Here is a 14,870-nt window from a genome sequence, read left to right on the forward strand (position 1 = left end):
CACTTAGAGGGCTCTCTGTTATATCTTAGAAAGGGAGAATAAAGATGTTCAACAGTGCTGGCCTCCGTACTGGTCACTGAGAGATCACACCAGTAACTGGCTGCACGGAGGACTTTGTACCACTGATGATATTTGGGCTTGACGGTTCAGCCATCTTCCCACCCAGCATCCACTTCTTGAGCCCCATCAGCACCACTCTGGCCAGAAGGAGACCATGGCTGAGCCTTGCAAACACCCTGTCCACAACATGCCTTTCTTTCCCCTGTCCATTTGGGTTCAGCAGTCCCTTCCTTGTCCTTCACATTCCTGGAAATGGCTGCAGGAGGAGCGTCCCATCCCCTTCCCAGGATGGGATGAAGGCTGGCCAGCCTGTAGTTATCCCAGTTCTTGTTTGTGCTCTTCTTGAAGATGGGTTTGAGATGCATTTTCGAAGGACCCCAGAACCATTCTGGTTTCTATGGCACTTTTGAGAGCATAATCCGGAGTCATGGGCAAGGGTGACAGAGCAGACTGGAGCACTTGCAATGAGCCTGTCCAAGGCAGCTGAGATCAATCTCACTGAGCCAGTGGGGTTTGTTGCTGGAGTCACACACAGAAATGTCAGGGTCTGTCAGGTGTCCACATCTGAGCTGGCCTCTTGGACTCCTTGTGCACCCAGGGATGTTCAGAGACAGAGTCTGTCCCTTTTACACACTGAGGCAGGAGTCACAGTGTCCCTCTGGCCTCCCGTTGCCACTCACAAAGGACTGGAGACATCTCAGCCCTGTGATGTGTCACCCTGCTCTGCACTGAGCTGAGATGTCCCACGTCATGAGGAATGGACACAGGGACCTCATTTAAAGGAAGCACAACCCAGTGCTGCATTCAGGTGATTTCCTATGGGGTGTTCCTCCCAATATGAAGTGACCTCAAGACCTTGTCTGTGGCACTGGCCTTCATGGAAGCCCAAGGAACAGTTGATGGTGTTTGTGCTCGCTTGCGTTCATCTCACCTCACGTACATGATGTGCGTGCTCACATCTCATCTGCACAAAGTTGCACACATCTCATCTGCACATGGACTGCTGACCTACTCATTGAGTGTCCATCCATGGAAGGAAGAACAACCTCTGTGGGTGAGAGGCCAGTGCTGGAAATGATGGTTTTGAGGGGCCAGTCGATGGTGATTGACCTGAAGCTCCTTCCAAAGGGGTGTCCAGTGCACAGGGGCACAGCCCAGCCCCTGCTCTGCTGGTCCTGCAGGTCTCTGGCAGGAGGCCTGGCTGTGAGAGGACACTGCTGTGTGCCAGCCCTGCACACACACACTGTTCAGCTGTGCCCTGGGGTTTGAGTCTGTGGGACATTTTTTTAGACATATCCTGCAAGATATAAACCATCATGTACTGCACTGGGGAGATCACCTTTCTCTCTAGAAAGGTTGTTATGAGTCCAGCTCTGTCACAGCAGTTCCCATTGCCTGTCCCTGCCTGCGCTCACAGCACTGACACACAGCAGGACGGGGACCAAGCTGCCAGAGCACTCAGGCCTTGCACCAACACAAGGGATGAGAACGAGAGTGTGGGAGTCAAACCAGAACAGCTCTGGAAGAACAAGCGCTAGAGCTCCCTGGCAGTGCTGCCATATTGGACGCTTTTCCCCTCCTTCCATGAACACAGGAAACATCGCTGCAGTTCTAAAAAGGGCTTGCAGGAAGGATATAGTGAAAAACAAGTCACTAAAGAGCCCTTTATTTTGTTTAGAGATAAGGAGAGCCCGGCTCCTCATTTACACAGCCAACAGTTATAAAAGAAAAGCCAACAGTGAATTAGAAAGGGGATGACAACATTATCACAATAAGAAAACAACTAATGACAACAAAAAATCCAGATGACAGGCTGGACCTGTAATTAGCTACATTAAAAGCCTATGGAGAACCAAATGGGCAGTTTATAGCTTGAGAACACACAAGGATATGAGTTTGCACAAGGCATCCTTGAGCTCCTGGTTCCTCATGCTGTAGATGAGGGGGTTCACTACTGGAGGCACCACCGAGTACAGAACAGACACCACCAGGTCCAGGGATGGGGAGGAGATGGAGCGGGGCTTCAGGTGGGCAAACACACCAGTGCTGACAAACAGGGAGACCACGGCCAGGTGAGGGAGGCAGGTGGAAAAGGCTTTGTGCCGTCCCTGCTCAGAGGGGATCCTCAGCACGATCCTGAAGATCTGCACATAGGACAGCACAATGAACACAAAACACATAAAAACTAAGCAGACGCTGACCACAAGAAGCCCAAGTTCCCTGAGGTAAGTGCCCGAGCAGGAGAACTTGAGGATCTGGGGGATTTCACAGAAGAACTGGCCCAGGGCATTGCCCTTGCACAGTGGCAGTGAAAATGTATTGGCCGTGTGCAGCAGAGCATAGAGAAACCCAGTGGCCCAGGCAGCTGCTGCCATGTGGACACAAGCTCTGCTGCCCAGGAGGGTCCCGTAGCGCAGGGGTTTGCAGATGGCAACGTAGCGGTCGTAGGACATGACGGTGAGCAGAGAATACTCTGCAGCAAACAAGAAACAAAAAAAGAAGACCTGTGCAGCACACCCTGCATAGGAAATGACCTTGGTATCCCACAGAGAGTTGGCCATGGACTTGGGGACAGTGACGGAGATGCCGCCCAGGTCAAGGAGGGCGAGGTTGAGCAGGAAGAAGTACATGGGGGTGTGGAGGTGCTGATCACAGGTTATGGTGGTGATGATGAGGCCGTTGCCCAGGAGGGCAGCCAGGTAGATGCCCAGGAAGAGCCAGAAGTGCAAGAGCTGCAGCTCCCGTGTGTCTGTGAACGGCAGGAGGAGGAACTGGGTGATGGAGCTGCTGTTGGACATTTGCTGCCTGTGGGCATGAGGACCTGTGCAAGGAGGAAAGGACAGCGATAAGTTAGGGGAGACTTCTCTGAGGAAAATGAACAGGCTGTTTCTCATGGAAAACCCCCTCCCTGATGGAGGGACGTTTCCGTTCATTCTCTCTTTCTACCAAGTGAGGAAAACAGTTCATCACAGTTTAAAATGTAGTTTAGAAATCTAGTTTCCATGAACACAGCTCTGGGGGAAATGCCCCTGTGTAGGTGTCAGACCAAAAACTGAACCACACTCCCACCCCAACCCCAGAGAACAAGAGCAGCATGGACAGGTGGAGAAACAGGGAAGGACACTGCAGTGCTTCTGAGAAATAAAGCAAGGACAGAAAGGCAGACGGGCATGCTGTGGAACCTTCTCCTTACCTGGTTGTGCTGCTGCCACTTACATAATTACACTGTAGAGCAAGTACTTTTAGCACCTTTTTTGTGTACCACGTTCCAGGAACCCTTCACGTGGAGGTCCAGCTGCTGAGGTGGAGACTCGTGACCTGGACCCCATGGCTTTGGGGCAGAGGCTCCGCTGGGGAGGAGAGGAGACCAGGGGTTGCACTGGGAATCGTTTGCACTGCAGGAGATGGCACGGGGGTTCCTGAATCCCCTCCCCAGCATTTCTGGTCCCTCTCCATGTCCCTGTCCATATCTGTGCTCCTGCATCTGTGTCTCTGTCCCTGGGTCTGCTCCCTGTCAGTGCCACAGACCCCGTCCCACCCGCTGTGTGCTCAGCTCGGTTCTACTCACACCTCCTGGCACTGCCATGTCTGTGGGGTTGATCTGGAGCTCTGAGCAGCCCTGACCCACACAGCACCCTCCAACCCCACAAGCTCCCTGCCTGCCCTGCCGGGGGTCGCTCCTTCCACCCACAGCTGCTGCCATGGGATCTCCCCGGGCAGGCTGAGCGCTGACCCTGGCAGGCGGCAGAGTCCCTGTCCCGGCACAGCCCTGGGGTGCAGGGACCCTGCTCTGCAGGACAACCCTGGGCACCCCTGGGTGCACAACTTGCTTCTCAGATTTTTGAAGTTGCTGAAAAAGATCCCCGTCCTTACAGATCCCACCAGCTGTGCCTGTGCCAGTTTGAGGAGATGCCTCCAGGACCTACAGCTGCATTGCCCTGCACCCAGAGACTTACCATGGCAAGGGCTGCAAAGGTTTCTCCTCCAGTGAGCTCTCAGTCATCCTCCCAATCCTGACCACCTTTAATCTCTCTCTGCCTTGCTCGTCTCCCTGAGATCCCCAGGCAGAGCCCTCAGCCCTGCTGCGCTGTGCAGAGGAGCTGCTCCTGGGCAGAGCTGTCTCTCTGCAGCGCTGCCGCTTGCCAGGAGCTCCCTCTGTCCCAGGAGCCCAGCTTTGGTGCAGAGTCCATGAATGTCAGACCCTGAGGACAAGTTGAGGAAGTCAAACTCAGATCTAAACTTCAAAGTTTCTTGTAATGTTAATGAATCCCACTGAGGAACACAACTGAGAAACCATCCCCAGGGCAGCTGGGACAGAAAACTTGAAGCAGAACAAAGGGTAAGCAAGTGAAAGGTGGCTCTGATGCTGAGTAAACCTGAATGCGTTTCATTAACCAAAGGGCCAAGTCCTGACCCCCAGCCCTGGGAAGGCAGATCCTGTCCCTCCCACATTGCCCAGGGCCCTTCCTGGACAGTGTGATGTGGGGCTGTGCAAGGCCAAGGGCAGGACTATGGTCCCACACCTCCCAGGCTCCTGACTGGGGACAAGGAGGCCATGAGGCCCCTGTGCTGGAAGGACAAGGTGTCTCCTCACAGGCATCAGAGGTGCAGACAACAATCATAGCCAAGGGGAGAAAGAGCTGATGTCTGTTGGGGGCTTTCCGCCTCTTTACATCCCTTGCTCATCTCCACCACAGCCTGTCCTGTGCTGTGGCATCCCCTGCACCTCTTTCCCTGCAGGCTGCAGACATCCCCCCTGCTGCCCCACCTTGCTCTTGTCTGAGCATCTTCCTTCCTTTGCTGAGATCTCTGCATCCTCCCCAGATGTTCCTTGAAGCACAAAGCCTTGGGCTGATGCAGACTCCCTCTGCTGACCTGCTCCACCACAGCACTGCCCTTCCAGTCACATTCCTTGCTGCTCATGTCCAGCCTGGACCTCCCCGGCTGCAATTTGGGCCATTATTTCTTTCTCATGCTCTTTCCCACTATGAAGAAACCTCCACCACCTCTGAAACCACCCTTCAAGTACTCTCAGGCTACTCCTGCACTGCTGCAGCCTCCCCAGTGCTGCTGGGCCAAAGCAGCCCAGGTCCCTCAGCATCCCACACCATGTGCACAAGGTGCTGAACCTGCCTTGGCAGAGCCCTGCACTCTCCAGTTCCTCCCTGCTTCTCCAAACTGGGAAGCCGCACACTGGCACACCCCCGTGTGTGTGGGGTCACACCAGTGCTGAACCGAATGGGATGAGAACTCCAGGTGTCTGTGTGTCCACCCTCCTCCTCATGCAGCCCCGTGTGCAGCTGCCTTGTTCATGGTGAGCGTGCACCACGGGCTGGTGTGGGGACCTTGGAGTGCCTAGGCCCTTCTCCTCAGGGTCACTGTTCAGCGTGTCAGGTCCTGCCATGTCCTGATGTATGGGTTTGTTCTCCTGCCCCTGGATAGAACTGGTCACTTTCTTTTATCAAACCCGAACCTGGGTGAACACCAGATTTTCTCAAAGTTGCTGCTCTCCCTGGACTGAAGCTCCATTTACTCAGCTATTGATGTTTTCATGCACATGGTTTAACCTGATTAGGGTGTCTCTCCCAAGACAACAGGATAAGGAGCTGCAGGGCACTACAAACACCATCTCCTGGAGAAAGTGTGGGCTATTGGGGGTCTGGTACTTATAATACCAGAGGTCTGGATTCAAGGGGGTAGTTTTTCTTCATGTGGAAAAGCAGCAGGAATGTGTGGAGCTGTGCCTGGGGACAGACAATGTCAGGTGAAGGTTGAGGAGTCACCAAGAGAGGGCAGAACAACATGGGCAATGTTGTGGTCACTGGACATCAGCTACAGACTCACTGATCAGGCAGAGGAATTAGATGAGGCCTCCTTCAGACAAATGAAAGAAACCTCATGTTTCCAGGGCGGTGTCCTCATGGCTGACCTAAGATATCCCAATATCTGCAAGGAACCAGCCATCCAGGAGGGGCTGGAGCTCATTGACAACATCTTCGTGACACGGGTGACTGAGGAGTCAGTGGGGTGAGGTGCCCTGTGGGACTTCACACTTACAAACCACAAAGAGTTGGTCAGGATGGAACAGCCAGGGATGGGAAAGTGAAGCTGAGGCTCCTAGGAGATGATAACAAGGCCAAGAGCAGGATTTCAGGAGAGCAAGCTTTGGCCTGCTGAGGGACCTGCTTGGGTCCTATGGGATATGACCTTGGTGTCTGCAGTGCTTTTCTCTCACATCTCCTCCTTCCTCTCTCCCACCTGGTCTTGTGCAGTGTTTTTTACCCTTTCTCAAATACAATATCCCAGAGGTGCTGCCAGCATCACTGAGTGGCTCAGATTTGGCAAGGAGTGGGTCCATTTGGAGCCAGCTGAAATCAGCTTCCTGATGTCACTTGAACACCTGTTGTCTTCTCAGAGAGGTGACAACTGTAGCACAGCCACACTCACCCCCAGTTCCAAGACTTTGCCATGTAAACCCAGTACAGGGTGACAGCGCGTTGGGTTTTGCAAACTACTGGATCATGGAAAAGATCTTCTGTCAGCAACCTGAAGAAGTCACCAGTCAATGAGCAGTTTCCTATGGGGAACTGTAATTGCCCTTACATTCACTGGCCTGGCAAAGTGGCAGGTGCCAACAGTCCAGAGGATCTTGTGACAACTTCTTAACATGTCTGCTTGGTGAGCAACAAAGGTGATTCGCACCTGGATCTGGAAGTGGGAAACAAAGAAGAGCTGGTGAGAGATGTGAACATCAGTGTCCACCTTGGCTGTTGCGACCAGGAAACAGTGGGGTCCCAGGCACCAGAGTGGAGGGAGGAAGGCCAGCAGCAGAGCTCAGGCTGGTGGACTCCAGACTTTCACATACCGGGGGACAGCGGCCGATAGAGGTGGGGACATAGAAGTAGGTCTGAAGTGTGAAGGAGCTCAGGAAATCTGATCAGCCTTACAGTACAGCCTGCTCCAAGCACAAGAATGATCTGAGTTCCCATGAAAAGAAGCATTTATCTCATGAGGCTGCCCATTTGAACTGTTGGAGCTCCAGAGCAAAAAGGCAGCACACAGGAGGTGGAAGCAGGGGAAGCTGCAAAGGAGGAATTTAGAAACCTTGGCCATGGATGTGAGGATGATGCCAAACCTGCCCTGGATTTGATACCTGCGGGGAGGCTGAGGGCAGCAAGATGACCTGATATAGCTTCATTTGCAGTTAAATAAAGAGGGCGATTGTGGGCCTGCTGCTGCACTTCTTAAGAGTAGAATCAGAGAGGACTGAGGTTCTTCATGGCTTCTTTGCCTCCATCTTCACCACCAAGGTCTCCTGGGACTCTGTTCCTGAAGGCAGGAGTCTGGAGAACACCCAGCAGTGGATGGGGCTCAAGTCAGGGATGACCTGAGCAAACTCAGACACCATTACAGAAGAGGAGATGGGTCACTTGAACAGCTCCCTGAACACAAGTATCACTGTGCTGTGGCACCTGAAGTTCCCAAGAACTTCCATGTATTGGTCCAGAGTTGTGTGATTCCTCACTCACATGGTGATTTAGGCACCCACGTTTCCAATACATTCAGTCTTATCCTGAGATGTTCCACATCAATATGAACAGGAAACTGTCGATGCCACCTGTTCTGGAAAGGGAGGGAAGGGAGAGCAGGGAAGGAAATAGAAGAAATTTGGTTTTATTGCTGTTTCTTGTGGAAATGCTCTCTGCTTGGCTGTTCCTGAAATCTCCCTAATCATCCACACAAGACTTGAAGCCTATAGGAAAATGATGCACAGAGCCTTGCCTTCTAAGAGTATTTTCGATGTTCATGAGCCCTCTGCTGCCATGATCCTGAACTGCAGATACTGAAAGAATGAACAAACCTCTGATGAAGTGAAAGGCAGAAGCAAACCCCAGGTTTCTGAGGATGTTTGGGACCCCATGAAGGGCCATCACTGACACAGCTGTGAAGGAAACAACCAGTGCAGGTCCCAGTCCCAGAAGGCTGGTGAAGGAAAGACTTGGAGACACTGATTACAGGTGGTGAGGGCCATGTGGAGGTGGCTCTGATGCCATGTTAGCCCTTGATGCTTGTTCATCATCACAGTGGGTGAGCCCTGACCCCTGGGACCTGGTAGATTTTTCTCAAATGTTTTAAAAGGCTTTTCCTGTGGTCACTGTGAGTGTTTCATGCTTTGGGGGTGGGTTTTATGTCGAGTGCTGTTGCTTTAACAGCAAGGCTGTGGTTTTCTGTGGAGCTGCAAATGCCTGTGAGTTCCTCACAACTCATCCAGCTTCTTTCATACACCTGGCAATGGCCACCAATCTCCTTAATGTCCCAGTCCCACACTTGCTTGAATCCTCTATTTGGATCCATACCCATCACTCCAGGAGGTTCATGCATCCACAAGGTTCATGGATGATATCTGAGGTCCATCCAAGCGTGGGCAGTGTGAGAGAGGAACAGAGCAGAGCAGGGTCAGCCCTGACCCTCTCCCACACCTACACATGTCCAATCACCGCTGCTCAGGCCTCCTGCTCTTCAGAAGAGGCTCTGTCAATCAACACCCCCACGTCTTTTTCTTACAGCAGCTTTCCAGCTGCTCTTCTTCAAGCCTGTACTGTTCCAGGAGGTTGTTATGACCCATCTGCCTGACCCAGCACTTGGCCTCATAGAAACTCAGACAACTGGCCTCAGTCAGACAGGATCCCTCTGTATGGCCTTCCCAACCTCCAGCAGATTAACATTCCAACCCAACTTGGTGTCATCTACAAACTTACTGAGATTGCCCTTGATCACCTCATCCAGATCATTGATAAAGAGATTAAACAGAACTGTCCCCGATACTGAGTCCTGGGGATACGACTCCTGACCGGCCGCCAACTCGGTTTGGCTCCATTCACCACAACTCTTTGGGCCCAGCCCTCCAGCCAGTTCTTTACCCATCACAGCTACACTATCCAGGCCATGAGCTGCAGCTTCTCCAGGAGATGCTGTGGGATACGGTGTCAAAGGCTTTACTGCAGTCTAAGGACACAACACCCACAGCCTGTGTGGCGGATTCACTCCCCACAACAGACTTTCCCTCATCTGCTCAGCCGGTCACCTTGTCATAGAAGGAGATCAGGGAGGTCAAGCAGGACCTGCCTTTCACAAAGCCATGCTGATTGGGCCCGATTGCTCGTCTGGTGTGTGTGACCTCACAGTCCTTTCCCAGCCATGTTCCTGCTGTTGGCCTATCCCCTGCAGAGGCAGAAGTGACCTCACAGTGCCCTGCACAGCCATTGGCTTCCTACTGGACTATGAGTTCCTGAGACACAAGTGACCACATGGTATCGTACCCAGCCATCACCCTCCTTGTGGTCCAGTGTGTGAGCAGATGAAACTGAGCTGCTTTCATCAAATGTATCCAATAGATTTCCTATCAAGGGTTTGAATGGAGAAACGTTCCTCAGAGGAGCTGCTGTATTTACTCTGGGGCATTTTATATCTCTTCTTCTGCCTCATTTTTTTCTCTTTCCTCTGTCTATTCTGACTTGAAAGAGCTCTCCAGGGAAAAGATTCATGGAATCCTACAGTAACACACACTGGAAGAGACCCCTGAACACCATCTCTGTCCCACTGCCCTTCATGGCACCCGAAGGAATAGCTGACAGCATTTGTGCTCACTCGGGTTCATCTCACCACTGGGGTTCTGCCACTGGTCACCAGAGAGAAGAGATCAGTACCTTCCCTTCCTTCTCCCCTTGTGAGGAAGCTGTAGCCACCATGAGGTCTCCTTTTAGACTTTTGTTCAGCTCTGATGGTGAAAAACCCTTGGTTTGCTTTCTGAAGCAGAAAGGAGAAGCCATGACCTCCAGGCAATGGGAAGGGGGATCCTGTCCCTCACACACGGCTCAGAGCTCTTCCTGGGACCATGGGATGTGGGTGTGCAAGGTCCAGGGAAGGACAACACTGGTCCAACAACTTCCAGCTTCCCCATGGGGCTGCAAGGAGGCAGTGAGGCCCCAGTGCCATGAGGACAACATCTTCTCCTGGGCCTCAGTGGCAGAGACAACTGCCATGGCCAAGGGGACAGAGACCTGGGTTCTGTGGGTCCCTTCCAGCCTTGCCAGCACCCTTTTCCATCTCCACCACAGGCTGTTCTACACGGTCCTACCCCTGCACCTCTTTCCCTGCAGGCTGCAGACACCCATCTCGCTTCCCCACCTGCTCTCACCCCAGCATTTCTGCACCTTCACTGCTGTGTCTGCACCCTCACTGGCTGCTCTTTGGAACACAAACCATGGGCTGATCCAGCTCCCTCTGGGTGACCTCTTGCACCACAGCACTGCCCTTCCAGTGACATTTCTTACTCCTCATATCCAGTCCTCACCTTCCAAGTTGCACATGTCGCTGCTGCTGTCCCGTCATGTTCTCAGGCAGGATGGACATGACAACCCATCTCCAAGGCCTCTTCCTGGGTAGGACCTGTGGGTACCTTGGCAGAGGTTCTTTCCCAGCCATGTCCCTGCTGCCTGGCTGTCACCTCCAGAGACAGAACTGACCTCACTGTCCCTTCACAGCCACACGATTGTGACTGGATTATGAGTGTCTGAGACCTCATAATACCACACCCATCCATCCCCTCCTGAGGACCCAGGACCTGACCAAGATTGAATCGTGCTCTACATCATCCTACACCTGCTCCTCTTTCCCTGCAGGCTGCAGACACCCATCTCACTCCCTCACCTTTTTCAAATTTGTCAAATATTTTTCCTACGAGCAATGTGAATGAAAAGCCTCCATCATCCTCAAAGGCACTGAAAGTGCACAGTGTTACATCCTGGAAGGGGAGAATAAAGATGTTCAACAGTGTTGTCCAAGTGCTGGTCACTGAGAGATGACACCAGTAACTGGCTGCACAGAGGACTTTGTACCACTGATGATGTTTGGGCTTGATGGTTCAGCCAACTTCCCACCCAGCATCCACTTCTTGAGCCCCATCAGCATCACTCTGGCCAGAAGGAGACCATGGCTGAGCCTTGCAAACGCCCTGTCCACAACATGCCTTTCTTTCCCCTGTCCATTTGGGTTCAGCAGTCCCTTCCTTGTCCTTCACATTCCTGGAAACGGCTGCAGGAGGACGCGTCCCATCCCCTTCCCAGGGAGAGAGGTAGGGTGGCCAGCCTGTTACTCTCCCCGTTCCTATTCCTGCTCCTCTTGAAGATGGGTTTGAGATCTGCATTTCCTTAGGACCCCAGAACCATTCTGGTTTCTATGGCACTTATGAAAGCACAATGTGGAATCACAGGCAATGGTGATGTAGCAGATTGGAGAACGATCCTGCAATGATCCTGTCCAGTGCAGCTGAGATGAATCTCACTGATCCAGTGGGATCTGTTCCTGGAGTCACACAGAGAAATATCAGGGTTCTGTCTGGCATCCATATCTGAATTGATCTCAGGACTCCTTATGCACCCAGGGATGCTCACAGACAGAGTCTGTCCCTTTTACACACAGAGGCAGGAGTCACAGTGTCCTTCTGGCTTCCTGTTGCCACTCCCAAAGGATGGGAGATACCTCACCCCTCTGCTGTGTCACCTGCTCTGGACTCATCTGAGATGTCCCGCATCATAAGGAATGGACACGGGGACCTCAGTCAAAGGAAGCACAACCCAGTGCTGCATTCAGGTGATTTCTCATAGGTTGCTCCTCCCAATATGAAGTGAGCTCAAGACCTCGTGTGTTCCACAGGCCTTCACAGAATGAAAAGGAGTAGTTGATGGTGTTTGTGCTCACTCATGTTCATGTCACCTCACGTACATGATGTGCATACTCCCATCTCATCTGTCCAAAGCAAACATGGACTGCTGAAGCACTCATTGAGTGTCTACCCTTGGAGGGAAGAACAGCCTCTTTGGGTGAGAGCGCAGGGCTGGAAATGGTGGTTGTGAGTGGCCAGTGCATGGTGATTGACCTGAGGCACCTTCTGAAGGGGTGCACAGGGGCACAACCCAGCCCCTGCTCTGCTGGTCCTGCAGGTCTCTGGCAGGAGGCCTGGCTGTGAGAGGACACTGCTGTGTGCCAGCCCTGCACACACACACTGTTCAGCTGTACCCTGGTGTTGCATCTGTGGCCACTTTCTTGAAAATGTTATTGAGAAAAACATTGTAAGCAGATCTAAACCTTCAGTCCCTGCCCTGAGGAGATCACCTTTCTATCTGGAAAGGCTGTTCTGAGGCCAGCTCTGTCACAGCAGTGCCCATTGCCTGTCCCTGCTTTATTTTCTGGACGGGGACGAGGCTGCCAGAGCACTCAGGCCTTGCACCAACACAAGGGATGAGAAGGAGAGTGTGGGAGTGGAACCAGAACAGCTCTGGAAGAACAAGCACTGGTGCTCCCTGGCAGGGCTGCCATGCTGGACTCTGTTCCCCTCCACCAATGCAAACAGAAACTCCCTGTGTCTCCAAAAAGGAATTAAAAGAAGATCTCAGGAGACAAACAAACCAAGACAGAACACTGCAGTGCCCTTTATTATTTTTTTTATTTTTTTTAAACACAGGCAAAATGTCTCCGCATTTTCATAAAGAATTGGTCAGAAAAAAAGGCAGAGAGTGAATTAGGTAAGGGATGACAACATTATCACAAAACACAACAACAACGAGTGAACAAGAATGACTGAGCCTGCACTGAGTTACACTATAACTGCTATGCAGAAAATGAGAGTTTGTTGCTGTTTGTTATTGAAAACATCCACTTATCTTTTTCCACATGGAACCCTGGAGTTCCTTGTTCCTCATGCTGTAGATGAGGGGGTTCACTGCTGGAGGCACCACCGAGTACAGAACTGCCAGGACCAGATCCAGGGATGGGGAAGAGAAGGATCGGGGTTTCAGGTAGACATAAAAAGAGGTGCTGAGGAACAGGGAGATCACGGCCAGGTGAGGGAGGCAGGTGGAAAAGGCTTTGTGCCATCCCTGCTCAGAGGGGATCCTCAGCACGGCCCTGAAGATCTGCACATAGGACAGCACAATGAAAACAAAACACACAAAGAATAAACAGGCACTAATGAGAAGAAGAGCCAAACCCTTAACGTAGGAGTGTGAGCAGGAGAGATTGAGGATCTGGGGGATTTCACAGAAGAACTTGTCCAGGGCATTGCCCTTGCACAGGGGCAGTGAAAATGTATTGGCCGTGTGCAGCAGAGCAGTGAGAAACCCAGTGGCCCAGGCAGCTGCTGCCATGTGGACACAAGCTCTGCTGCCCAGGAGGGTCCCGTAGTGCAGGGGTTTGCAGATGGCAACGTAGCGGTCATAGGACATGATGGTGAGCATAGAGTACTCTGCTATTATCAGGAACACAAATGAAAAGAGCTGTGCAGCACATCCTAAAAAGGAGATGGTCCTGGTGTCCCAGAGGGAATTGGCCATGGATTTGGGGACAGTGGTGGAGATGAAACCCAGGTCGAGGAGGGCGAGGTTGAGCAGGAAGAAGTACATGGGGGTGTGGAGGTGCTGGTCACAGGCTATGGTGGTGATGATGAGGCCGTTGCCCAGGAGGGCAGCCAGGTAGATGCCCAGGAAGAGCCAGAAGTGCAAGAGCTGCAGCTCCCGTGTGTCTGTGAACGGCAGGAGGAGGAACTGGGTGATGGAGCTGCTGTTGGACATTTGCTGCCTGTGGGCATGAGGACCTGTGCAAGGAGGAAAGGACAGTGACAAGCTAGAGGAGACTTCTCTAAAGAAAATAAACGGGCTGTTTCTCATGGAAAACGCCCTCACTGATGGAGGGATGTTTCTGCTCATTATCTCTTTCTACCAAGTGAGAAAAACGGTTCATCACAGTTTAAAATGCAGCTTGGGCATCTAGTTTCCATGAACACAGCTCTGGGGAAACACCGCCTGAGTTGGTGTCAGAACAAAAACTGACCCACACAGCCACCCCAACCCCAGAGAGCAAGAGCTCCAGGGACAGGTGGAGAAACAGAGAAGGACACTGCAGTGCTACCAGAAAATAAAGCAAGGACAGAAAGGCAGACGGGCATGCTGTGGAACCTTCTCCTTACCCAGCTGTGCTGCTGCCACACACATAATGACACTGTAGAGCAAGTACTTTTAGCACCTTTTCTGTGTACCATGTTCCAGGAACCCTTCACCTGGAGGTCCAGTTGCTGAGGTGGAGACTTGTGATGTGGACCCTATGGCTTTGGGGCAGAGGCTCTGCTGGGGAGGAGATGAGATCGAAGGTTGCACTGGGAAATGTGTCTGCACTCGAGAGCATGTCCCTTAATCCTGTCCACAGCATTTCTGGTAGCAGTTAACTCCTCCTGCCCATGTCTGTGCTGCCTGCAGCTGTGCCTCTGTCCCTGGGTCTGCTCTCTGTCAGTGTCACAGACCCCGCCCCACCCGCTGTGTGCTCAGCTCTGTCCTGCTCACACCTCCTGGCACTGCCCTGGGGCAGCTCTGTGTGTGCAGGGACTCAGGAGCAGCTCAGACAAGTCCTAACGAGAACTGGGGTCTCAGTGTCTTCTCCAAAGAGAGAAATAAATCCCCGTCTCCCACTGCACACCAGACAACCAAGAGTGGAAAACTGAAAGCACAGACTCCTTCCCTTGCAGCTGTTGCTGTCTTGATGTCGTTGTTCAGAAGGACCCTCTGCCATGTCTGTGGGGTTGATCTGGAGCTCTGAGCAGCCCTGACCCACACAGCACCCTTCAACCCCACAAGCTCCCTGCCTGCCCTGCCGGGGGTCGCTCCTTCCACCCACAGCTGCTGCCATGGGATCTGCCCGGGCAGGCTGAGCTCTGACCCTGGCAGGCGGCAGAGTCCCTGTCCCGGCACAGCCCTGGGGTG

The 14,870-nt window shown here is 52.6% G+C and overlaps 1 protein-coding gene across 1 annotated transcript; it reads right to left on the reverse strand.

Moving 5' to 3' along the window:
- Positions 1-1,925: 1,925 nt before the first annotated feature.
- LOC139826909 (olfactory receptor 14L1-like) lies at positions 1,926-13,355 on the reverse strand. The gene is made up of 2 exons (XM_071803288.1): positions 12,779-13,355; positions 1,926-2,533 (listed from the first exon to the last, which is right to left on the reverse strand). Exons 1-2 carry the CDS (start codon positions 13,353-13,355, stop codon positions 1,926-1,928), a joined length of 1,185 nt encoding a protein of 394 aa, XP_071659389.1.
- Positions 13,356-14,870: the final 1,515 nt, after the last annotated feature.

Source organism: Patagioenas fasciata, unplaced genomic scaffold (genome assembly GCF_037038585.1).
Source record: "Patagioenas fasciata isolate bPatFas1 unplaced genomic scaffold, bPatFas1.hap1 Unplaced_85, whole genome shotgun sequence".
Classification (NCBI taxonomy): Eukaryota; Metazoa; Chordata; class Aves; order Columbiformes; family Columbidae; genus Patagioenas; species Patagioenas fasciata.

What these genes read in the sequence shown, in the direction of transcription:
- LOC139826909 (XM_071803288.1), bottom strand. Translation starts at nt 13,355, where the DNA reads ATGCTCACCATCATGTCCTATGACCGCTACGTTGCCATCTGCAAACCC. An exon ending in TTCCATGTGGAAAAAGATAA is followed by an intron (nt 2,534 to 12,778) that starts GTGGATGTTTTC and finishes TGTTTGCTGCAG; the next exon opens with AGTATTCTCTGCTCACCGTC.